This window comes from Polyergus mexicanus, unplaced genomic scaffold (assembly GCF_030449975.1).
Source record: "Polyergus mexicanus isolate NDT 795.1 unplaced genomic scaffold, iyPolMexi1.0 SCAF_12, whole genome shotgun sequence".
Classification (NCBI taxonomy): domain Eukaryota; kingdom Metazoa; phylum Arthropoda; class Insecta; order Hymenoptera; family Formicidae; genus Polyergus; species Polyergus mexicanus.
In genome coordinates, this window is record NW_027223332.1 from 3059656 (window position 1) to 3082871 (window position 23216).

At 33.1% G+C, this 23216-nt stretch overlaps 4 protein-coding genes across 9 annotated transcripts; 2 read left to right on the forward strand and 2 right to left on the reverse strand.

Moving 5' to 3' along the window:
• Positions 1-2563: 2563 nt before the first annotated feature.
• Positions 2564-6528, forward strand: LOC138938323 (cytochrome P450 6k1-like). 2 transcript variants are annotated; one of them, XM_070305221.1, is made up of 7 exons: positions 2564-2662; positions 3004-3089; positions 3455-4026; positions 4535-4759; positions 5151-5425; positions 5771-5951; positions 6345-6528. In XM_070305221.1, exons 2-7 carry the CDS (start codon positions 3031-3033, stop codon positions 6518-6520), a joined length of 1488 nt encoding a protein of 495 aa, XP_070161322.1. In that variant the 5' UTR covers positions 2564-2662; positions 3004-3030; the 3' UTR covers positions 6521-6528. The 2 variants fall into 2 exon arrangements, with proteins under 2 accessions (XP_070161322.1, XP_070161324.1); XM_070305223.1 differs by having other exon boundaries at positions 5771-5943.
• Positions 6529-8604: 2076 nt separating this feature from the next.
• On the reverse strand, positions 8605-14228 carry LOC138938318 (ubiquitin conjugation factor E4 B-like). 5 transcript variants are annotated; one of them, XM_070305213.1, is made up of 7 exons: positions 14171-14224; positions 13662-14065; positions 11844-12399; positions 10395-11767; positions 9482-10301; positions 9108-9417; positions 8605-8814 (listed from the first exon to the last, which is right to left on the reverse strand). In XM_070305213.1, the coding sequence occupies exons 2-7, from the start codon at positions 13934-13936 to the stop codon at positions 8759-8761; spliced, it is 3390 nt and encodes a 1129-aa protein (XP_070161314.1). In that variant the 5' UTR covers positions 13937-14065; positions 14171-14224; the 3' UTR covers positions 8605-8758. The 5 variants fall into 5 exon arrangements, with proteins under 5 accessions (XP_070161314.1, XP_070161317.1, XP_070161315.1 ...); XM_070305216.1 differs by having other exon boundaries at positions 9482-9802; positions 10169-10301; positions 13662-14223; XM_070305214.1 differs by having other exon boundaries at positions 14193-14222.
• A 1648-nt stretch (positions 14229-15876) lies between these two features.
• Positions 15877-17901, reverse strand: LOC138938275 (uncharacterized). Its single transcript, XM_070305129.1, has 5 exons — positions 17811-17901; positions 17559-17720; positions 17165-17378; positions 16862-17005; positions 15877-16755 (listed from the first exon to the last, which is right to left on the reverse strand). Exons 2-5 carry the CDS (start codon positions 17713-17715, stop codon positions 16512-16514), a joined length of 759 nt encoding a protein of 252 aa, XP_070161230.1. The 5' UTR covers positions 17716-17720; positions 17811-17901; the 3' UTR covers positions 15877-16511.
• A 2397-nt stretch (positions 17902-20298) lies between these two features.
• Positions 20299-23124, forward strand: Naa60 (N-alpha-acetyltransferase 60). Its single transcript, XM_070305128.1, has 2 exons — positions 20299-20940; positions 21556-23124. The coding sequence occupies exons 1-2, from the start codon at positions 20616-20618 to the stop codon at positions 22131-22133; spliced, it is 903 nt and encodes a 300-aa protein (XP_070161229.1). The 5' UTR covers positions 20299-20615; the 3' UTR covers positions 22134-23124.
• Positions 23125-23216: the final 92 nt, after the last annotated feature.

Sequence of the window (23216 nt, forward strand, 5' to 3'; positions counted from 1 at the left end):
TTTTACGTCTAATAAACTTTCGATTAAAATACCTCAGGAACTAATCTCGTAATCAAAAATCTAACGACACTTTTCTTATATAATATGTGGATGGAAGCTTTCGATTGCGACCAGTTTGAATAAGATTGGTGTAGTCAAGTATGAGGTATAATAATCGTATCGAGCGAAATACCAGACCTGTGACATTTATTTTCTTCAGTCTCACGTACGTATGCTCGCACGCACACACGTAAAGCGATTTTGTCCCTCAAAGCGCTTTGCAACGCTCATGTACGATTATTCGCTTGAGTGTGCAAATACGTGTAGAGAGATAATTTGTACGTGCGTGCATACGTATATGATACGTATCAAGCGAGGCGATACGCGGTACGCGGTAGCATCGTGACGCTATTTTGTATATTAGATAGATTCGGATCTTCCTTTTTCCTGCACAGTTTTGATCTTATTTTTTTTCTTAATTATCGCTGCAATAGAAAAAATGCAATTTTAATTACAAATTAGTCTAAATGAACATTATACTAGCATTGATCTTTTGACACTACATTGAACAACGTAGTGGCATATGCTGTTTGAATGATCCACGCACTATTTCAATAGATATATAGAAAGATTTCAAAAGATATATAGAAAGAATATCTTATAGCTCATAACATTGATGCATGTCTAAAAGATATATTTATGACATCCTTTATATATGCGTGTTGTCTGAATGGCAATCGACGTAAAATCTATTGATCATCATAATGGATGTGTATCATTGTCGTGTATCTGTTTCGCACCGATGTTACTGTTAACTTTGATGTAATGGAATCTTTACACGGCAATTATATACCATTATAACAATAATGTTACAAAACTATAGTGTAAATCAGCGACAATAAGTATGAGAAGAATACTCGACTGATCGATATGATTAGCTGACATAGCAAATTAGAACTAGTCACGTGACTCTCTTGGCGCTTCTTTCCTATTCGATTATATATATATATATATTCGGAATACAAAATGGTGTAGTCAGAAAGTTGATTGTAAGTCGTCTTTGAAATCGATCACGTAAAATTCTTTTTCGATAAAGAATAAACATTTTCACGCGTAGTAATATATTTCCTTGAGTAGACCAATGAATTTGATTATTCACGTAAAATATGTATTATTTTCGATTGGATATAAGAAAACTTTTAATTTCCCGGAAATGGGTTGCCTCTAATAAGTCGATTTACAGTCAACAGTTGAAGTCGACAAAACTCATCCTGGAAATAGTCGACTTTAAAAAGTCGACTTTGTTATATGGGAAACATCTCATTTTCTGAAATTTTTTGACGTCAAAAATAAGACCAATTATAGTGTTAATATATAATATAAAACATATTAATGTATAATATATAATAGATAAATCTAAATAATTTAATTCATGAAATTAAAGATTTTATTTATACGAAAGTTAATTCCTAATTTTATCTTAAGTAGACAACAATGAATGACTTTCATTTATTCGACACGCTGATCGGACATTATCTGTCCGATGTTATAAAAATCAGTTCAATATCTGAATTTTCATGAATCGTATCAGAAATGAAACTGATGTAAATGTAGTTATTAATTACTCGCCTTTTGCAGGCTTTATATATACTTCATGACAAAAACTTGAATAAGTATATATAGAATAAATAATACGCAGCAAAATCAATCACTAGCGACTTTTCCGTAAAAGTATTGTATAATATGTTTATCAAGAATTAATTAATACCGATTATCATATATAATTATACGCTCAACAGGTTTCAAAACAAAACAGACGTACGATATGCTTTTTCTCTCATTAGATATAGTCATAAACTTCGTCAATCTCCAGACTTATATAATATATTGACAAAAAAATGATCTTGATGATGTGAAGTGAATCATGTAGTATATTAAGACCGAGCGTTTGCCTTTATTTAATGAGCGGGGATAAAAATTCATGTAGAAAAGGACATACTCTGTTTCGTGTTCCTTGTGTTCTCTCTCGCTCGCACATAGCATATAGAGCTCTCTTTCGTCATGCTACGTGCGAGCGAGAGAGAATGTAAGCAGCACGAAACAGAGTATGTCCTTTTCTACGTGCACCTCGGTTCCCACTCCTCAACACTCGGTCTAGATATACTATATCTAGAAAGTGAATACTAGTGTATGACCAAAAATACGTTTTATGAGATTGTTTTTCCAACAAGAAAATTTTTTTCTGTTTTTCTTATGATATTACATGCATATTACGTTAACATTTAGAGGTTTAATTAGATGTCGAAAAGTGATCGCCAAAGAATGTTTCATAAACAATGCACTACTATTGTGTGCATTAGTAGTGTGTATTAAGTTTTAATAGTGTCTAAAAAATTCAATGGCACAAAATTACATGGCATCTAATTTATATATTTCTAGATGTTGTTTTAGACTAAATGGCTCCAAAATCTAATAGACGTATTGATCTTACGTTTATCTCTGGAATTTTCTTCAATTATCCCTACTCTTCTACGATTGATTTCCTCAACGATTCCTATATCTTCAATCGTAAGTCTATCGCAAGAATAGATAGTCTATTAATCTCGCTGAGTGTCTTACTGATTATTAATTATAAAAGAATAATCAAGAATCCGCTAAAGACAATCTTCAAGAAAAGGATAACGTATGATTCTTATGAGAGAAACGTTTTTAATTAATTTGTTTGAATTTGTGATATGTTGTAGTTTTTGTGTCTCTGATCAAAAGTTACAGAAAACTTCTACGGCCAGTTTCTGAATTATATGGGTGTACAAAAAGTGTCGGAATTTCTTAATATTTCGAAAAAAATGCGCATTTTCAAAGAAGATATTCACTTTTTGTACACCCGTTCAGAAACTGGCCACGAAAGTTTTCTGTAACTTGAGATCTTTGATTAGAGATACAAGAACTACGACATATCACAAATTCAAGCAAATTGATTGCATGAAAACGTTTGTCTCATAAGAATCGTGATATTTCTTTCAGTGTAAAGTATAGTGATACAAATACATCATGCTGATCAGTATTACGTTCATTGTCATAATAATAATACTGTTCTGGATATACGCCAGGTTAGTAGAAAAAAATGTGAAAAAATTAGGAATTAAAAATAATATTAAAAATATTACATTAAATAATAGTTGTTAACTTTTTTAAATTCAATTAATTAATCTTAATTTATTAGTTAAATATGTATTTAATAATTGTAGCTATATCAAATCTTATTCCGAGACCTATTAAATCTCCAATTGTATATTTATTAGCGCTTGCGTTTATAGATATTTTTATTGCGAAATTTAGATACAGTAATTCTTATCACTTTATATTCACACACATATATATATATATATATATATATATATATATATATATATATATATATATTAGTGCTTATATAATATATATTCATACTCTATTATCTATCTCTATCGTTCAGATATAAACTAAGCTATTGGAAACGACGCGGCGTTGAATCTCTCACGAGCGATTTAATCTTCGGCAATTTCAAAAATGCCGTTCTGTTTCGTACCGCGCCAGGATGGCACATTGGTCAGCTGCATAAAGCAGCCCGTACAAACGCGCCCTTCATCGGCTTCTACATTTTCCACAAACCGTGCCTATTATTGCGCGATCCGGATATTATAAAGCAATTTATGATTTGCGACTTCCATAATTTCTGCGATCGCTATTTTGCCGGATCGAAACAGAAGGACAGTATCGGCATGAAGAATCTGTTCGGTCTGAAGAATCCGATCTGGAAATACGTACGAACCAAGATCACACCCACGTTAACCAGAAGCAAGCTAAGACAGATGTTCCCGCTGATGATGGAGATCGGAGATCCAATGATGGATTATCTCAAACATTATCCGGCGGATCACGACAACGTGAAGCTGGTGGATGCCCAAGAACTCAGTTACAAGTATACGACCGATTTGATTGCTTCGATTGCCCTCGGTACCAAAATAGACACCTTCCACTATCCGAATGAGGAATTCTCAACCCAAGGTATCCTTTTTGAATTTAACAATATATATATATATATATATATATATATATATATATATATATATATATATTATATTAATAAAATCTAGTTAATAGCAAAAGCAGACCAAGTCAAGTAAAGGTAATATCGTTTATTATGTGATACGTATTAAGTATAAAAACAATTCGTAACATTGTCAGTTATATGATGCTACGAAAAAAATGGAAATTCTATTAAATAATATTATGTTACGGATATAAAAAAATTTATGATATATATATATATATATAATTTATTTAAATTTATAATTTAATCTTAATGAATAAAGAAAGTAAAAAATATATAAAATGTTTCAAAACTTTAAAAAACCAAACTAATTGGCTTAACGAATTTTTGAAAAATTATTATTTATTTGATCCATTTTTACTTTGACATCTATATCATCGACTGAAATTCTAATAGCGACGAAAAATTCTAAACATCCATTTATTTGTAATAATTTGAGGATTTGTAATAACTTGATTTTAGTTTACGAATTCTTCCACGGATTCAGGAGGATGGTCGCCCTTGTTACTGTGTTCTTTATGCCTCAACTGATAGAACTAATTGGTACGAGAATTCTTGCAAATTCCTCGTTTGTAACAGAAGTCTTTTGGAACGCTATGGAAGATCGTGAAAAAACCGGTGAGAAACGAGGCGACTTTATCGACTCGCTACTCCGGTTAAAGCATGGCAAGCAGAATCCCGATTATAGTAAGTATAGCTTTGAATTGTGATTTATTTTATTACCACGTTTTTATCTGAAAATATTCGAATGTCTTATTATAAAAAAGTCAAAGCTGCATCGATGTAATCAATGTACTTTTCATATTGTTTGATAATCCTGAGATTTATAATTTTAACAATATTTTATTATTATTTATTATTAATTTTCTATTGTATTATTTATATGTGATTTATCATCTCTACGTTTTAATATATTCTTACATGATATATCTTAATTCTTGGTATAATTTTTGTATATGATATTTTTATATTTATATATTTTTATAATATTAAAGTTCATTAATAAAGTAGTCGTGTAAATGTGATAATGAAAATAATGAGTAATAAAAAAATAATAAAGACTAAATATTTACCACAGAATTTGAGGGTGAAAATTTACTGTATCAGTCCGGTACTTTCTTCTCGGGCTTTGAGTCGAGTTCTATCTGCATGTCCTTCACCCTATTGGAACTGGCGAAACATTCCAAGAATCAGAAGCTGGCCAGGCAGGATATTATCCGAGCAATTGACAAGCACGGCTGGACATACGAAGCGTTTCAAGATATGAAGTATCTCGATCAGACGATAGCCGAGACTTTAAGACTGCATCCGCCCGTGTCCACAATCGACAGATACACTCGTGAAGATTACAAAGTAAATCTGAAAGTTGATTATAAAAATTTCAAAAGTCTAATTGTGATGTCGCAGAATATTTAATCCGATCCGGAGTATATCATAATTTGAATAACGTTGGATGAAAAGTTCTCAAAGAGTTTTCAAGCGTTCTAATTTTTTTGAAGAATATGAAAAGTTTTTAAACAATATGATAATCTATTATATAAGAAATTTTTATGTACTTGAAGATTTTGGATATATTGAAAACTTGAACAGAAAATTATATAACTGAAGTAGTTTTGTTCCTTAACAAATTTACTGTCATAAAAATTTAATGTCCATTAATAAGTATAATTAAATATTAATAAAAATATAAAATTCCAGATTCCTAACACCGATATCGTTATCGAGAAAGGTACGCCGATATATGTCTCTTTATACGGACTGGGAGCAGATGCCAGGTTCTGGGATAAACCCGAAGTATACAACCCTGATAGATTCAACGAAAATAATCATATCACTGACGCCTATATGCCGTTCGGAATTGGTCCCAGAATGTGCGTAGGTAGGAATGATAATGTAGAGTATATAGTAGTTAATTCTAAAAATATATAACTAATTATATAATACATATAATAGATTTATTTACTAAATCAGCATATAACCGGTAAAAAGATAATTCAAGATAAAGAAATGAAAAAATTTGAACATACATGATCAATTCGTTATATTATTTTCAAGAAAAATATATAAGCTTGGATATTTTATGATTATTTTAGTCTAATGACACGTTGTTTCTTTCAAAATTTCTCTTTTTATTTGGGCTTTTTTAGAAAGAAAATTAAAGAGACACTCATTGTCATTTGAATTTTGGTTCGATATCTGATAACATACTAAAATTCTGATTATGATTTTATAACCGTTTTAGCATCAAAATCAATCTTTTATCGATTCACAGGAATGAAAGTGGGCCAATTACACGCTAAAGTTGTTTTGGCGTTGCTTCTGCGCGATTACGAAGTGTGGCAAACCGAAAACAACAAGAGTTTTCTAGATCCACGATCAACCTTCACGGCCGCAGATAATGGAATTAAATTGCACTTCAGAAAGATCATAACGCGTGCGTCAAGTTAAATAATTCTTTGCTTAAATTAAAAATAAGAAATGCAAGATAATAATTAATAAGAATTGCAAATTGAATCTGATTCATTCACACAAAAATACAGATTACGAACTTGTGTAGCGAAATATGATTTCATAAGAAACCTTGAAATTATTTTTCAAGGGTATATATTTTCACCCTGTGAAAATATATACCCTTGAAAAATAATTTTCTCATAAAATATAAAAAACTGAAAAATAATTTTCCCATAAAAAATAAAAAATTAAAAAATAATTTTATTCTACAAAACAATTCTAAAAAAATAAAAAACCTAAAAAATAAAAAATAAAAACTAAATATAAAATCAATAAAATTAACTAGCTAAGTACTTATGTTAGAAGCAATTCACTTTGTGAGAATACCTCTAAAAAATAACTTATAAAAATTTTTTTCCAACCAATTACGGTATTAATATACAATAATAACATATATTAATATATTAAAACACATATGTAAATTTAAATAATTTAATTTATTATATTAAAGATTTTTTCGGACAGAAACTGTCCGAATAAGTGAAAATCGAACAGTTTTATTTGCCTGATTTTCCAAAAATCAGTTTAATATCCAAATTCACTGTATGGGAATCGTGTCAAAAATTGAACTGACAAAAATAGATATATTACAATATTATTAGCGGGATTTTGCGGGCTTTATATACACTCATGACAAACACTTAATTACAGGTATAGATAGTGAATAACGCGCCGCATAGCGATAAACAACTATATATTTTTTTCTCTTTCATTCTATAAAATCGAATATACAATACAATAAAAACAACAAAGTTCGATCAATATTAGCATGAATATATTTCATTATAAACTGGAGAGAAAAAATAAATTATATATTAGATTCTCCGAAAATGTATTTATTATGCGATCACACTTTGTTATTATTGTTATATTCTTTTTCTCTTTTTCTGAGCGGAAATTAAATATCTTATTACATAATCATCAAACAATAAAGAAAGAGAATGAAATAGCCGATATGAGAAAAATATATATAACTGCATCTTTCTTACCCGGTTTGTACATTCGGAGTGAGTTATTTTGACTCACGAATAAACGATCGATGTATTATATCATTTATTTTATAAATTCCATTTAAATTTACTAAGTAATGTGTGAATTGCGTTATTATTATTTTACACTTAATGAAACGACAATTATCGATTTAATCGAAATAATTGTAACACTATACAATGTTAGTTTACGACTAAAATACTTGCGAAAGAATACTATCTGCACAAATTACGCTCCTATTCGCATTATTAAATTTATTATACATTATATTTATATAAATCCAAAATGTTTATTTGCATTTTGCATTTGAAAGAATTTTCTAAACGACTGAATTGATCTTATCATAATATTTCAATATTATCAACTGCATTATACCGAAAAAAATGATAGAACTGATAAAATTGACACATACATAAGATATTTTATTAATTTAACGATTTTCCAACGAGATTAATAATTTAACAAAAGAAAAGTTATTAAACATTGATACGATCGTTGGATGGATCATCGTAATTTTTCATTGATTCAAGTTTAAAATTTTTGTATTGATTTTTATAAAAAATCGCATATTGTAGCACTTATTGACAAATTTGACAAGAAAAATGCATTGCCAGGGACAAAAATTTTTACATTTTACTGATAAAACCATAATAATCATTTGATGATTTAAAATTTAAATCTTACTTATCTAACTTAAAATCAAAATTGAAACCAAAATACTTTTACCTAACTTAAAATCTTCCTGTTTTAGTTTTTTTTTTAATTTTATGAAATTAATTTTATATTCACGATCAAAAACTTTTGTCATAAATTATGGAAAATATTAAATTACAACAATTATGAAGACGTTAAAAATCATATTATTTTGTGATACTTCATTTTTTTTAGCCAGATCTATTTATTTGATTTTCCAAGCAATATAAACATAAGAAATGTTTTCTTTTTCTAAATTTTGATAGCTTCATATTACTATTAGCCACTCACACCAGAAATCCTCAAAAGAGAGAGAACAAATGAATATTATTTTTATTATTCATAATATATTGCTGTATGTTTATTGTGTTACATTATTTTACATAGATATATACATACATACGTATATATATAAACATTTATAATGCTTATCTTTTTCTTCCTTTTTCTTTCCTTTCCTTTCTTATTTCTATGTACATAATTCTTGTCACTTTAACAGTATTTCTTTTGTTGTTTCCATATTGTTATTCTTTCTTTCAACTCGGGCACTGCAATTTCAAAATAAATATTAATTTGGGATATATTTCTACATGGATAAAAAAACTTACGATAGTTTATATACATATTTTAAAATCGGCACAAGATATTAAAAAATTTCAAAATGATAGACTTTAAAAGACGGTCAAAAACTATATTATCTATGACACATCAAATTTTTCTAATATATTTATGTATATGAAAATGCATTATTATGAAATGTTACCAATATTTAGACTAAACTATTTAGAAAGTTGACTTTATTAAAAAAGAGAAAAATATGAACAATGCATGTATTACTTACATGGCACGAGCATTTCTTCGCTAAGCGGCTGCCGATTGAAAGGATCCGTGGCACTGTTGAATAAATGTCTAATGATAACTGCTTTGTCCACAACAATACCAGATGGTAGCTTGACTGGATCCTCCATAAGAGTGTCCATCAATGGATCCCGAAATTCCTCAGGAACATCGCCACGCGCGCGATTGTCTCTTGCGATTATCGCCGCACGCTCAGCGAGAGCTACGAAACTCTCAATTTCTGTCATAGTTTTAATGCCGGATCTCTCTAATTCATTCGCAGCGTCGGTGAATAACTCGTTACAAAACAAATGCTGCAAAAATGAATTTATATATATATGTAATATATGTATATGATATATTATAAAAGATACTCACTTCATCACTGGCTAAAGCAGCCACAAAATTATCACAGTCAAGATGTAAATATATATCAATCAATTGACTAAATAACTTCTTCGGTTGCCATCCATATTCTTTCAGTTTTCTCAAATTTTTATACTTAGGTCCGCAGAACTGTTGCAAATTGAAATTCAGCATGGCACACAATCGTCCAACTAATTCTGGTCGTAGAAACGGTTCCTTAATGTCGACCGTTAAATAATGAAACATAGCAACTATTTCCTTGACTAATTTAAGAGAGAATCTCACTTTTTCCTCGTTCTCCGCCAGCTGTGTCATTATCCATTGTTGTTGTTCCTGCGAAATAGCATTCCATGGGATAGTAAATTCCTCCAACTCGAGTATATAATTTAGATGTTCCAGAACCTCCTCAAGCAGAAAGATGATATCGTTCATCAATATATTGATAAACTTGACAAAGTGCTTGCCGTTATTACTCTCATTGACAATAGACGCTCGATGTATCGGGCTATGCCACAACGAATTTAAGATCACACTTATGTGATAACATACTGTAAACTTATCCTCAAATTCGGAATTAATGTTAATGATTTCAACGTCGGTATAAAACTTCAGGAGATACGATGCCAGAAATGTCTTGGATATAGAGTGTGCCATGAATTTGTGGCCAAAAGTTTCTGTTTCTCGTGTATAAACTCCTACCTGAATCTTATAAAGAACCTTGATGATTTTTGCAATAAGATGCGGATTTCGTATACAATGTGGCGTACATACGACGACAAGTAACAAAGTGATAAGCGGCGATATATCTATATCAAACCACGTTGGGCAGAATCTGCAAATAAAACAATGCAGTTGTAATTGTTAATAACCTCCAGATAAGCATTATGTATAATTTGTAAGATTTGATAATTTAGTAAAAACTTACTCGAATGTGAATAGCAAGAATTCCATTATGTCTTCTATGTACCATTCTGGTAATGCGGTGAATTTGCACATAACTTCTTGAGGCAACGGAAATTCGGGAAGAGAATTATCCGGAGCAGTCTGCGTTAGAAGACTCAGCAAAAATTCGGCGACTGATATATAAAAGCGTAAGCATCTTCTCAAAAAGATGGGCCCTATCAGAGCCCATCCTACCTCTGCACATAATTTGAATGTAACCAGTTGCTTCAATTGTTGCTTGCATTGTTTGATCAAATCTTTATTGTGCTCCGCTAAAGGACCATCTTCCCATTGAAATTCTGTAGCTTGCAGTTCATCGAGCATTTTTTGTAAATTCTCTAAGGCATACAATTTTCTCCGATAGTTTTGCAACGCCGGTAACAGTGCGATGTGATGACAATATAGCGTGAGGAACCAACATTGTGTCGGAAAGTTCGGTTCCGTCCATTTATGTGTGCTATCCAAATGTTTCTGCCATTCCGCAACCTCTTGCAAAGTGAGTTTCAGTCTTGTATCGTTCTTTATCTCGACGAAATTGGAAGGATGAAATGGATATAGCGGGTCTACAGTATCCAACTTGATCTTCACAGAGAGCATTTGCAAAATCGATAGTAGATTCAACATAAATCCATCTCCGGCCAAGGAGGGACCGTCCTCCATCTGTATTTGCGCGCGTTTTTCGTTGTGACGTAGAAACGCCGCCAAGTACGCAAGAGTGGCATCGCGGCAGCTGCTATTCGCGAGTATCGTATCAAATATATTGTGCAACAACATTCTGGTATTCTCCAATCCTAGCTGCAGCGTTTGAGTCATCAATTTGTTCGTGACAGGATTTTTATTGAAGATTCCCTCCAGCAGTTTCGATTGCATTTTGGCAGATACCAATGCCGAGAGAAACGGTCCCAGGAGTGAGGTTCTTGAGAGCTCTCTTCCGGCTGCTGATGACATAACATCAGGCAAGAATTGAGCTTGAATCGTTATCAAACGACAAATCGGGTGTATATTGTTGTTTGGTCCACAGCGAATCTCTATCAATTCGCATAGCGCCTCCATCGGTCTCCTTTGCGTATTACTGTGTAAGCTCGCATACTGTATCGCGTTATATAGGCCTTTCAAGATGGGAGTGAAAATTTTATCGAACACGTTCGAATTCGTGTGTGTCCTAGCCATGAGCTCGCGAAGATAGCCCCGAGGTAAGTTCTGCGATAATATCCGATAGAAAAAATGGATAGTGCAATGAGATATAATAGCAGGTTGGCAAATGCCGATTAACCCTTGTAGAACGAGGCTGGAATACTGAACACATTGCGTTTTCAAACTTGTCAGTACATCGGAAAGAGGAGGTACGCAGGATTGCTATAAAATATATAAAAACGAATTAGTTTAATAAAATCTTGTTTAATTTTGAAGATGTGTGTGTGTATGTGCATACCTTTCCATGATTTTTTTCTTCAATTGCAATTCTTGAATAACAATCTAATAAATAAGTAAAACTTTTCGGTTCTGATGAGTTGTCGCCTGGTATTTGTATCATCGGTAATTGACAAGATGAAGAAGCCCCCACAAAACTTAACGAAGGACTCGCTTGACTATTCGAACTGTCTTCACAACCAGATGACATGTCTATCAAAGGATCCTCACCTCTCGAAAACATGCACAAAACCTCCTTCAATGCCTGATGAATAATATCGCTAAAGTCCAGCTGTCTCTGTGTTTGCATATATGCTGCCATTTGCGGCAGAAATATGCTTCCCTTTATAGGGCTTTTCCACGATACGCACAAGACACGTGATATGATAATGTTTGCCAAATCGACTCGCTCCTTCACCAGATGTTTCAAAGGGAGTAATGCTTTCAATTGCTTTGAACAACTTTCTATCTCCGTAAGTGTCTTGCATTTCGCCAACGATTGCAAATCACTGGAGCATTTTTCATGTATCATTGCATTTTGTTCTGCTATCTGCAAATTCTTTGTTTTCTTCTCCAATCTAGAAAACATACGTTAAATAAAAATGTTAGTCATACTCATTAAATCACAAACAAAAATCATTTATTTCCGTTAGTAGAATAACTATCTCCAATACGAATACATTTATTGTTTATAGGCTCTATAGCATTGAAATCCGAACGTTACTACTGCAATGCACTTATTTTCATTAAATAACGGTACACATCTATCGTACATCCAACAAGCGACCCAATTCACGCTTAAGCACAAAACGGAATAAAAATTCTTACATCGAGTTATTTCTGTATAGAAATTCACATTCTAGGGTAATTATTTACTATAACGGACCCAGCTCCAATCACGTTGACCTTGATATATGTTGTCAAGGACATAATCCTGAGTAACTTTTCCTTATAACTTAATCGGCGGTCATTGTTTATTAAAAAGTTATTAACAAATAAAGTTTGAAAAATAAAATATTAATTTTTACATAAGTTTGTAATTTCCATGCAAGAAACGAGGTCCATCTGCATCAGAACCCTGATTTAAATGTGAAACAAGGTCTTTAAATAATTAATATAATATTAGAAAAAATCAGTCCCCACATAGGGATCAAAAATTTTATTTATTCTACAGTTGCAAATATACTGTTTTCATCTAAGGGATACAATGTTGCCATTATTTCAAACAATTTACGTATTCGTTCACAATATTGATATTTACGTTTAAATATAAACTCAGCCAAATAATGTATGTAATGATAATCACGAGTTCCATATTTTGGTATTCCACTTCGAATATCACGCCATATGCGTTCTATGTTTTGTGTGAACTCCTGTATGAGGGTCTAGTTTTAAATCAGAAATAGGTTTGGGTTAGGTTATATCCTCCGGAAGTGGAGTCCCCCCGCAGGGGGGACGAAACCCACTACATTCACGCGTACACTTTCCCATTCACACAACAATTCTGGGCTGAACTTCGTTTTGCATTGTAAAGTATATGCATGGATACAGTGGGTTCCGCCCCCTCCCCTACTGGAGGGCGCCACTTCCGAAAGATATAACCTAACCCAAACCTATTTCTTATTTAAAACAAAAATTTGGTGTGGATTACGTCGTATAACTTAAACCAAATTTTCGTTTCGAATCCAACTTAAACTTTAAATATCTCAAAAATTATAAGAGACCGCCGATTAAGTTATAAGAAAAAGTTATTCAGGATTAAGTCCTTGACAACATATATCAAGATCAACGTGATTGGAGCTGGGTCCGTTATAGTAAATAATTACCTAGTATTACTTACTTGTTCTTGAGATCTTCGTTATCACCCCGCAAGCATTTGATATTGAGCTCGAACCGCGAGTTCTCCGATTCGAGATAACGCATCGTTTCGATATAAGATTCTGGACGACCATTGAGATTGTCTGGCCATCGATCGACGATCGGCGTCAACGTGTTCGGCGGCGATTGGATGATACTCCACGATGATGAGGCGGTGGTTGTCGTGGAGGATGCAGCAGTTATCGCGGAGGATGGGACGGTTGTCGCGGAGGACGCCGTATTCTTTCTAGGCATCATTGTCGTCGTTGAAGTTAGCGGATCTTTCTCTCGTATGTGGTTTCCCAGTTACGTGTCTCGCTTCTTCTTCTTCTTTGTTTGAATGGCTCCTGGCTCCTGTTCTTGAACGAAGATCAATACGGCCAGAATCTAACATATAAGTAGCGTTAAATACAAAGACGTTAACAATAACGAAAATTCTCTTAGAAGAAAAGAAAGTCCAAAAATCAAGGTTCAAACAAAGGACACACTAACGTGTCACAACTCACGACCGTACTCGACGAAGGCTATAACGGAAGTAAGAGGCTATCGTGTGGCGTGTGGTCGTGTGGCAGTGTTGTTCTCGGGGATGCTTTTTTCGCGCATGCGCATTAAATGTGGCCTTGTCACACAGGCATGTGTCACGTTTATAAGAAAAAGGGTGCTATGGAACCTCTATATAGATAATGTTAAAAATAAAGGAATTAAATGATCCGCAATATAAAAAGCAATATTATGTTCCGAAAAAAATGCTGCTCTAATTTTATTTCCGCGCGTTTAACTTTATCACTATGCAGACCATTGTTATTATTATGATCGGGGCTTTGAAGATTTACTTGTTCTATATGTTTGGCCCTTTGCGAATTCCGTATTAAATTTGTTTTGCTACATCTAATGGTAGTATTGCATAAATTGCAAAAAGTTGGATGGGGAGCCAACCATCCTTTAAAATTATCTTCATCTAGCCACGCATTAACAAAACGTCTTTCTTTCTTAATAGCTCCTTTTTTGTTTTTATCCTCCATACTAATAAAAAAATAATATCTATTTATTATTATTTATCTAGCCTATGCTTAGCCTCCTCTGGTACCCGCCAAAACTTTCGCACCTAATTGTCCTTGTGTGCACACTACATACTAACTATATACGCCGTCGCTGGATTTCTCTACCACTGCACTGCGCATGCGCGAAAAAAGCGTCCCTGAGAACAACACTGTCGTGTGGTTTTATTATGGGCTGCGGTCGGGAAGACCTAGAGATGCTTCGAAGCATCATGCGGCGTCTACAATAGAGATGTTAAGCCCTAAGCCTTAAGAAATTGACCAATCACAGTCGAGTATTCTTCTCATACTTGACTATGATTGGTCAATTTCTTAAAGCTTAAAATCTCTATTGCAGACACCGCATTACATTAACCAATCAGAATAAAGAAATTTTTACTCTCTGTCCTTGATTGGTCAATCAAACGCTTCGAAGAATTTCTAGCGTCTTCCCGACCACAGCCATAGACGTATAAAGGGTGCGTTCCGTTTCACGCATGAACCGCATAAAACGTAGCATATCGCATGAGCGCATTGGCTCGGTTCCCTTTTTCCCATCACTCTTACTGCGCATAGAGAAACCGAACAGACCCATGCGCGCTTGGACTGTTCGTAAACAGACATGGCATAATTATATATAAATACCGCTTTACACTACGGGTTGCAAGTTTGGTTGCGGTTGGGGTTACAATTGATAGCTGCGGATTGACCAATCGGAGCAAAGCAGCTTTCCGGCTGATTGGTTAATCCGCAATTGATAACCGTAACCCCAACCGCAATCGAGCCCACAACCCGTAGTGTAATACGATCTTTAAGGCCGTAGGGGAAAAGTTACATGATCGATACCGCGCAGTGTAAATATCATAGATCATAGTGTAAAAAACAAGGTAAAGTATTGCGCATAATGGCGGTTGATCTAATCAGAAGGCGACCCATTTTGCAAGCGCTCACTTTAAAATGAAATTCGATTACAAGAAATAAAAATTCTCTTGTGAAGAATGTAAAATTTTAAATATATATTTAATGAAATACAATAAAACTTCGAATAAAATACAGGAATAAATAAAATATTTTTTTATATGATTCTTTTATATTTAAAATAACATTTAATAACATATGACAATGATTTTAAATAAAATGCAGACTTATATAAAATAACAATTTAAATATAAGCTTTATTGCATATATGTTTTGTTTTTTTCCCGACTTTTTTAACAGTATTCTTTTTTTTTATTTCTAAATTTATGTGCCTTAATCGAATGTATGTTCTTGTTCGAACCAAGCATGCTAACACATTCCTTGGCAGAGATTTACTTATTTTTTTCAATACGCGGTCCGTTACTCTGTCGAAAATAAGAGATTCCCTCGAGAGTCTATTACCATGGAATGCTAAGAATTCAGCATTCATAATTTTTCCTATATTTTCAAAATCTTTTGAAAGTTGAATACGATTTCCTTTTGAAATACAGGATAGCCAGTCATCCGACGGAATTAATTTATGCGTTGGAATTCCTAAGTGTAGATATCTATGATGCTGCCCAATTCTGCAGAGTGGACTCGCAAGGTAGCGGTAACTGCTTAACTTCACGTAAATGGCCGTGTTCAACAAAGAAAGAGCTCAATTATCGTCTTGTCAACACTCGACATTGATTCATTGGTTCTAAAAGTAACCAATCACATTCGATTGCTACTAAGCGGTTTTCTCTGCTGAACGCGACCAATATTTGTACGTTTTACCACTCAATGACCAAAGAGCAATAGCGGGAGAAATGTCATCTGCTGATCATTTAATTCTCTTAGCGTTCGGCGCCATCCATTTTTTTTACTTGATCCGGTGTAAATACGGCATGTAATATATCAGCAGTAGTATCCTGGCCAATTCTCTGTTCATTTTTCTTCATAGCTTCAAGATCATTGGATTTAATTTCCCACGCTTTTCTGAGCTGCTTATTTTCCAATAACAGTAGCCTATTTCTTTCTTCAGCTTCCTTCAAGCGCCGTTGGAGCTTTTCAATTTCCGTTTCCGGTTCACGCACATCTCTGTAAATATATAAATTTTATTTTTTTTAGTTTATTTATTTTGTTTCTTTTTTATTTATTTATTTTACTTATTTTTTATTTACGTATTTTATTTTTTAGTACGTACACATGGTTCCATCTTAACGGTGGGTTTTTTGTACATTTTCTGCTATATTCCATATCTGTGGAAGTTTCGGCAGATGTGGCATGCCCCTTGACAATATTATTTCTCGCACAAGCTACAAGTTCTTCGTACTTTGGGATTCCACTGCTACGAATGTAACATGCAAAGTACTATATTTAGTGTGAAATATATATTACAAATGACAATAATACAGAATCATTTATCTAAGACAATTAATTGAATTTTTTAAAACTTCATACATGGAGTGTTTTGAAAAACATACAGTAGAATCGCTTCCAAACTTACCAGGTGTTTTTCGTCATGGGTTCTGTTTCATCACCTTCCAATATATTGCACCTGTTAATTCTATTTGTATCTTGCTTTGGTAAATCGAGCAATAGCGTTGGAATCGAACCAGTCTTCAATCGATTCATTAATCGAGCCTCGGTATTCACCGTACGTGGCTTTGTCCACTTCTTTTCCATGCAGTCCAAAGAGAAATGTCGCTCACATATTCTTGCTGTAAATTACACATGAGTTTTCAAAATCATGTTCTCACGTTCTTGACATAATACGAGTATGTCATATGCGGGGATTCTAATTCATTGAACTCTCTGATAATTAAAATCAAACTCGATAGAATGTTATTTTTAAATATTTCAAACATTTATAACAAATGTATTTTTTAAATGAAATTTACCACTGTTCACGTTTAAATTTCCTTCTTCTCGGTGGCAAGCTTCGAACCATTTTTTTTTTAATGTAGGATTTTGCGGAAATGGAAAAAATTTGATGTCTTTCGTTTTTGTAGCTCCACCGGTGCGACTTTTACAATTTTTGATGCAACAAGTCGGCATGATTTCTAGATGATCATAATACATATTATTAAGCAAATATTAAACAATATGATGCCTCAACATTAATTATATTTTATTTTATTAATTATATTTACTACTTATTGCATATGTGACATCAAAAGACGGATGATGCACTGGGAGCAACCATATTGCTTTTCTTGCAAGATGGGTCGCGCGCTGATTGGCTCAAAAATTGAACAAGTGCGCAGCATCGGAAATGCTTCACCTCGTTTTTTACACCATGGTCGTAACCAAATTGACCAACCATAATCGATTATTCCGAGAATATTCTTGAAATAATAGATTATGGTTATGCCCGTATCAGATTATGCATTGAAAATTGAAGATTGAAGATTGGAATTTGACTAATCAGAATAAAAGGGACTAAAATTTCTTTGTCCTGATTGGTCAAATTTCAATCTTGAATCTTGAATCTCAATCTTCAATGCATAGTCTGATACGGGTTTTAGTCAATTTGCTTCAGAGAGAAGATATAATAGAGGACGGAAGCCATAGGTAATCGTGTAAGTGGAAACATCAGACGATTAGAAAGAGATAGAATCAAGTGACCTGGCTGTCATTATCTATTCGCGCATGCGCAGTTTTTGATATTTAGTATTAGCAATTTTATAGCAATAAATTTGTTGCAATAACAATTTAACTGAAATATATTTTTCGTATTACTTTATTATTTGAATCATATGCAAATCGTTTATTGTATTTAATTATATATTTTACTTGTACAGTAATATAAATAAAATTTTTGTGATTTCTTTAAAGATTAAAATATATCGAAATTGATAATTTGATCATTAAGAAACTAATTTATTTTAAAAATAATTTGTGAATGTAAATTAAAATTTACCTTGGATAAAGTTCCGAATAGGTGAACCCTCCGATTTTTTTGAAACTACACTATTTTTTGTATTTTTGAACGCTGATTACGAATATGATAATGAAAATTTGCGACAAGGTCATTTTCAAGGTCAAAACTCAAAAAAACTGAAAAAATATAACTTTTTAGATATTATTTCGATAAATATTGATGTAAGAAAAAAATGTTTCAAATAAAAGTTGCAGTTCTTAAAAAAATACATCATTTATGTTCTATAAATTTTTTGCGTAAAACTGATTTTCGAAAAAAATTAGATAAGAAAAACTCTCTCAAATATCAATATATTCTTCGTTCTCAGCCGAACCCGGAGTCAACGACAAGGACGTGACCAAGAACTGACTCCATTTTTTTTTATAATTTTTATATTTTTTTATAATTTTGCAATTTTTTATAAAGTTATAAACCCAAGTGGAATCGTATATGTACTGCAAAGTACATGCTTAGATGGGAGAACAGATATAAGATTTAGATTCCATCGTTTTTGTTGAAAACTATCACTCGTACGGTAAAAATTAATAGGACATAAAATGTTTTTCTCTGTAAGATCTAAAATTTTTATGGGTTTTTCATGATTTTCACTATGAAAATGAGAAATGCACCAATTTTCACTATGATATTCGTAATCAGTGCATCAAAATACGTAAGAATACTGAGTTTCAAAAAAATCAGAGGTGAGCACTTTTTGGAACTTCACCCGCCGTTTTTAGTCTTTAACATCGATTTTCTCGAAAACTTTCAGTTCTACGCAAAAAATTTATACAATATAAATGATGTATTTTTACAAGAACTACAACTTTTATTTGAAACATTTTTTTCTTACATCAATATTTATCGAAATAATATCTAAAAAGTTATATTTTTTCAGTTTTTTTGAGTTTTGACCTTGAAAATGACCTTGTCGCAAATTTTCATTATCATATTCGTAATCAGCGTTCAAAAATACAAAAAATAGTGTAGTTTCAAAAAAATCGGAGGGTTCACCTATTCGGAACTCCAACCTTTATCTTTATTAACACTTAAAATTATATATAATTATTACATTTATTTATGGTTTAATTTTTGTCTACTTATATATTGCAAAATACATTTTTTAATAAATTTTAACTGATTTTCTGTCATAACAAAACATTTATTAGATTCTTAAAAATCTGTATTAATTTTCTTTAAAATATAACTTTATAATATTTTTTACTATCCTAATGTACTCTCCGGATTCTGTATGCTCTACTCTGCGCATGCGCTAACAGACAAGGACAGCCAGGTCACTTGACTTCGTCTCTTTCTAATTGCTGATACTCTTTTAGCTGACTCCCGCCCTCTATTATATCTTCTCTCTGTAGTAGTGGTGGGGGCATAGCCGTCGCGTTTCGGTATGGTAGTATATAAGTATATAGTTCAGTGCATAGGCATAGTATATCTAGACCGAGTGTTGAGGAGTGGGGGTAAAGATGCACGTAGAAAAGGACATACTCTGTTTCGCGCCCCATGCGTTCTCTCTCGCTCGCACGTAGCACGACGAAAGGGAGCGCTATGCTATGTGCGAGCGAGAGAGAACGCATGAAGCAGGAAACAGAGTATGTCCTTTTCTACGTGCATCTTTACCCCCACTCCTTAAATAAAGGCAAACGCTCGGTCTACATATACTATGTCTAGGTATAGGACTCTAATTGTTGACGGTTTGCACGCAGCGATGAATGCAGGGTCGTTTACACTGCGCGCGACAGGAAACAGCAGATGCGCGAGATCTAGTCGCAGTGGCAGCGTCAAGTGTGGATTCGCCGCGAATCGTCGCGACAACAATAACAACGAACCTAGAACTAGAACGATAAAACGCGAAAACAAAATGTCTACGACGTGCCGCTGCTGCGTGTTTACGAGCGGCGGCGGTCGCTGTCAATGCGCAACGACGTGACGTATCTCTCAATTCTATTACCGCGTTGGCCCCGCAAACGATATACACAAATGATAAACCGTGAGACGAGAACAGGCCAGCCGCGGTCGCGCGATGGTCGTGTCCTTTAACCGATATCTACCTGTAATCCTGCCGGAGATCGAGGACAGCGAGTCCGGTCGCGTCGCCAGGCTCGAGCCGCTCGACGGCAAGCAACGTGCTTCCTACGTCACGGATGAGACTGTCGCGAGGGACAGTTCGACCACCGTCTGTAGCGGTTGCCCGACAACGACGATTACGACAACGACAGCGGCAGCTTCCGTGACGACGCCGGCGGTCACAGTGCCGCTATGCGTCCTAGGCGAGGTGCAGCTGCGCTTCCTCTGTCCCGATGATCTTGAGGAGGTGCGCTCGCTCTGTCAAGATTGGTTTCCCATAGGTGAGCCCACGCGCGCACATTTGGTACACAAAACGATCTTGTCTAATATATAAATGCAACATAGGATTGAAAAAAATATTTTCTTATAACAGCCTCATTTAAATTCTCTTTACCCTTCCTTTATGAAATCTTCTCCAACTAATTAAAAAATAGAGATGTAAATATTCGGGAGAGAAGAGAAACAGGAAGATGAAGAAATGATTTTACATTTCATAGGAACAGATATAGCCATAAAAAAAAGAAGAATTTGAAATTAAAATAATGACACAATGATATATATAATTTCAAATATTCTTCTCTTAAAAGAATTTCAAATTTTCAGATGTTAAGAAAAATACAAATAGAATATTGTACAAATTGTTTTTTTATGTTGATATTTAAAAAATTTTTCATTATTGGAATATATATATATATATATGGTTTTATTAAATTTTAGGATTATGTTATCCATAAAAGTTAATAAAAATGTAAAATGCTATTTATTAAAAAGATGTTAAATAATATTTTTTTCAGATGTCAAATAATATTTATATATACTACAGGAAATTTGCAATAATAAGTATAATATAAAATATTATTTTGAACGCAACTAATTTTTAATTTCTATCTGTCCAGATTATCCTTATTCATGGTATGAAGATATTACAAGCTCATCAAGGTTCTATGCGCTTGCAGCGGTATATGGTGGAGTAATAATAGGGCTAATCGTTGCAGAGATAAAGCCATATGCGAGATTAAACAAAGAAGATCGGGGTATCTTGTGTTCCAGTTTAGGAAAAAATTGTCTAGTAGGTTATATACTTAGCTTAGGGGTACGACGCGCATATAGGAGAAATGGAATAGCTTCGTTGCTGTTAGAACAGCTGTTGGCCCATGTCACTGCTCCTGAACGTTCCTCTGTAAAGGCAGTCTTCCTACATGTGCTCTCCAGCAATGCTCCTGCTATATTGTTTTATCAGAGGTGTCACTTTCGGTTGCACAGTTTTCTTCCATATTACTATTCGATACGGGGAAAGTGTAAGGATGGTTTTACGTATGTTCTTTATGTTAACGGCGGACATGCACCATGGGGCATTTGGGATTGGGTGCGCCACTTGGCCGGCGCGATGACCAACTTTGTACCATGCAGGGTACCGCGTTGGATCTGGCAACGTCTTCTATGGGCGACTACCATTCTTTCTTATCACAGATGATACATTTTGTGATTTATCATGTTCCATACACATGTGTTGTGTATATGCTTATTTTTCTTTTTTGGATTTTAAAACTATACGCGCATTAAAGTGCCATATATCGATTCACTTTCATAAGGGATTTATTAACCACAGAGTTCTATCTATTTGATTTTATTGTTAAATAGATTCGTGCAAATATAAAGTTAGGAATAAATATTAATCCATGATCAACTTATAATATCAACGAATATCTAAATTCATTTCAAGTTTGGGAAGAGCAAAGACTATAAAGTATCTTAGCACAACTTTTGTTACCAAGGATTACTAGTTGTTGAAAACATATACTGTTGCTACAATAGTATTGTAATAGTTCAAATTATGTAACTGCCAAAAATAATTAAGTTGAAATAATTTGCATGTTAATGTATCTTCCATTGTACCTTTAAAGGTACGGAGTAGAATTATTTTTATTTTAAACTTAAAGAACAAGAGCTTCGAGATAATTATATTTAATGTGATACAAGACTAAAAAAAGACAGTTTATTGCTGACGTTTATAAAAATTTATACATTACATCGAAAAAACAAACGTATACACAGAATGAAATAAGCCATTATGTCTTTGAATTATAAATAATATAAACATGTTAAACAAATTATTTTCTTTCAAATATGCCTTACAAGAAGAAATTATCTGTCTCTTAAATAATTTAAAGACCAATTTTATTCTTTTATAATAATAAATCTTTAGACAAACTTTTTGTAGACATATATAACAAATTAACTCTATATATATCATTGCTATATTAGATACGTTATACAAAGGCATAATAATAATCATGAGTAATACTTGAGTGATAAAAACATGATAACATTTAAGTCTCATTTCAAACTGTGTATATACAAGCAGATATTTAAAAGAAAATGTGTAGTTATTTATAATTGTTTTTACAAACTCGAGATATATATAAAAACTTTTTTTTTACTTATTTTGAAATGTGGTCATACTTCTACTACAGGATAAATTAAAAAACTGAGTATGAAAATGATATGTGTGAATGTATGTGCAGAGTGATATTTATACACATAATGTAAATATAAA

Excerpts from the sequence above, each read along its gene's own strand:
- LOC138938323 (XM_070305221.1), top strand. The coding sequence starts at position 3,031 with ATGCTGATCAGTATTACGTTCATTGTCATAATAATAATACTGTTCTGG. Across the intron at positions 4,760-5,150 it reads CAAGCAGAATCCCGATTATA|AATTTGAGGGTGAAAATTTA; the intron begins GTAAGTATAGCT and ends TATTTACCACAG. Across the intron at positions 5,426-5,770 it reads ACACTCGTGAAGATTACAAA|ATTCCTAACACCGATATCGT; the intron begins GTAAATCTGAAA and ends ATAAAATTCCAG.
- LOC138938318 (XM_070305213.1), bottom strand. The coding sequence starts at position 13,936 with ATGATGCCTAGAAAGAATACGGCGTCCTCCGCGACAACCGTCCCATCC. Across the intron at positions 12,400-13,661 it reads AACGAAGATCTCAAGAACAA|ATTGGAGAAGAAAACAAAGA; the intron begins GTAAGTAATACT and ends TATGTTTTCTAG. Across the intron at positions 10,302-10,394 it reads TTCTTGCTATTCACATTCGA|ATTCTGCCCAACGTGGTTTG; the intron begins GTAAGTTTTTAC and ends TTTTATTTGCAG.
- LOC138938275 (XM_070305129.1), bottom strand. The coding sequence starts at position 17,715 with ATGCCGACTTGTTGCATCAAAAATTGTAAAAGTCGCACCGGTGGAGCT. Across the intron at positions 17,379-17,558 it reads AAATTTAAACGTGAACAGTG|CAAGAATATGTGAGCGACAT; the intron begins GTAAATTTCATT and ends TGTAATTTACAG. Across the intron at positions 16,756-16,861 it reads CCGTTAAGATGGAACCATGT|AGATGTGCGTGAACCGGAAA; the intron begins GTACGTACTAAA and ends ATATATTTACAG.
- Naa60 (XM_070305128.1), top strand. The coding sequence starts at position 20,616 with ATGGTCGTGTCCTTTAACCGATATCTACCTGTAATCCTGCCGGAGATC. Across the intron at positions 20,941-21,555 it reads TCAAGATTGGTTTCCCATAG|ATTATCCTTATTCATGGTAT; the intron begins GTGAGCCCACGC and ends CTATCTGTCCAG.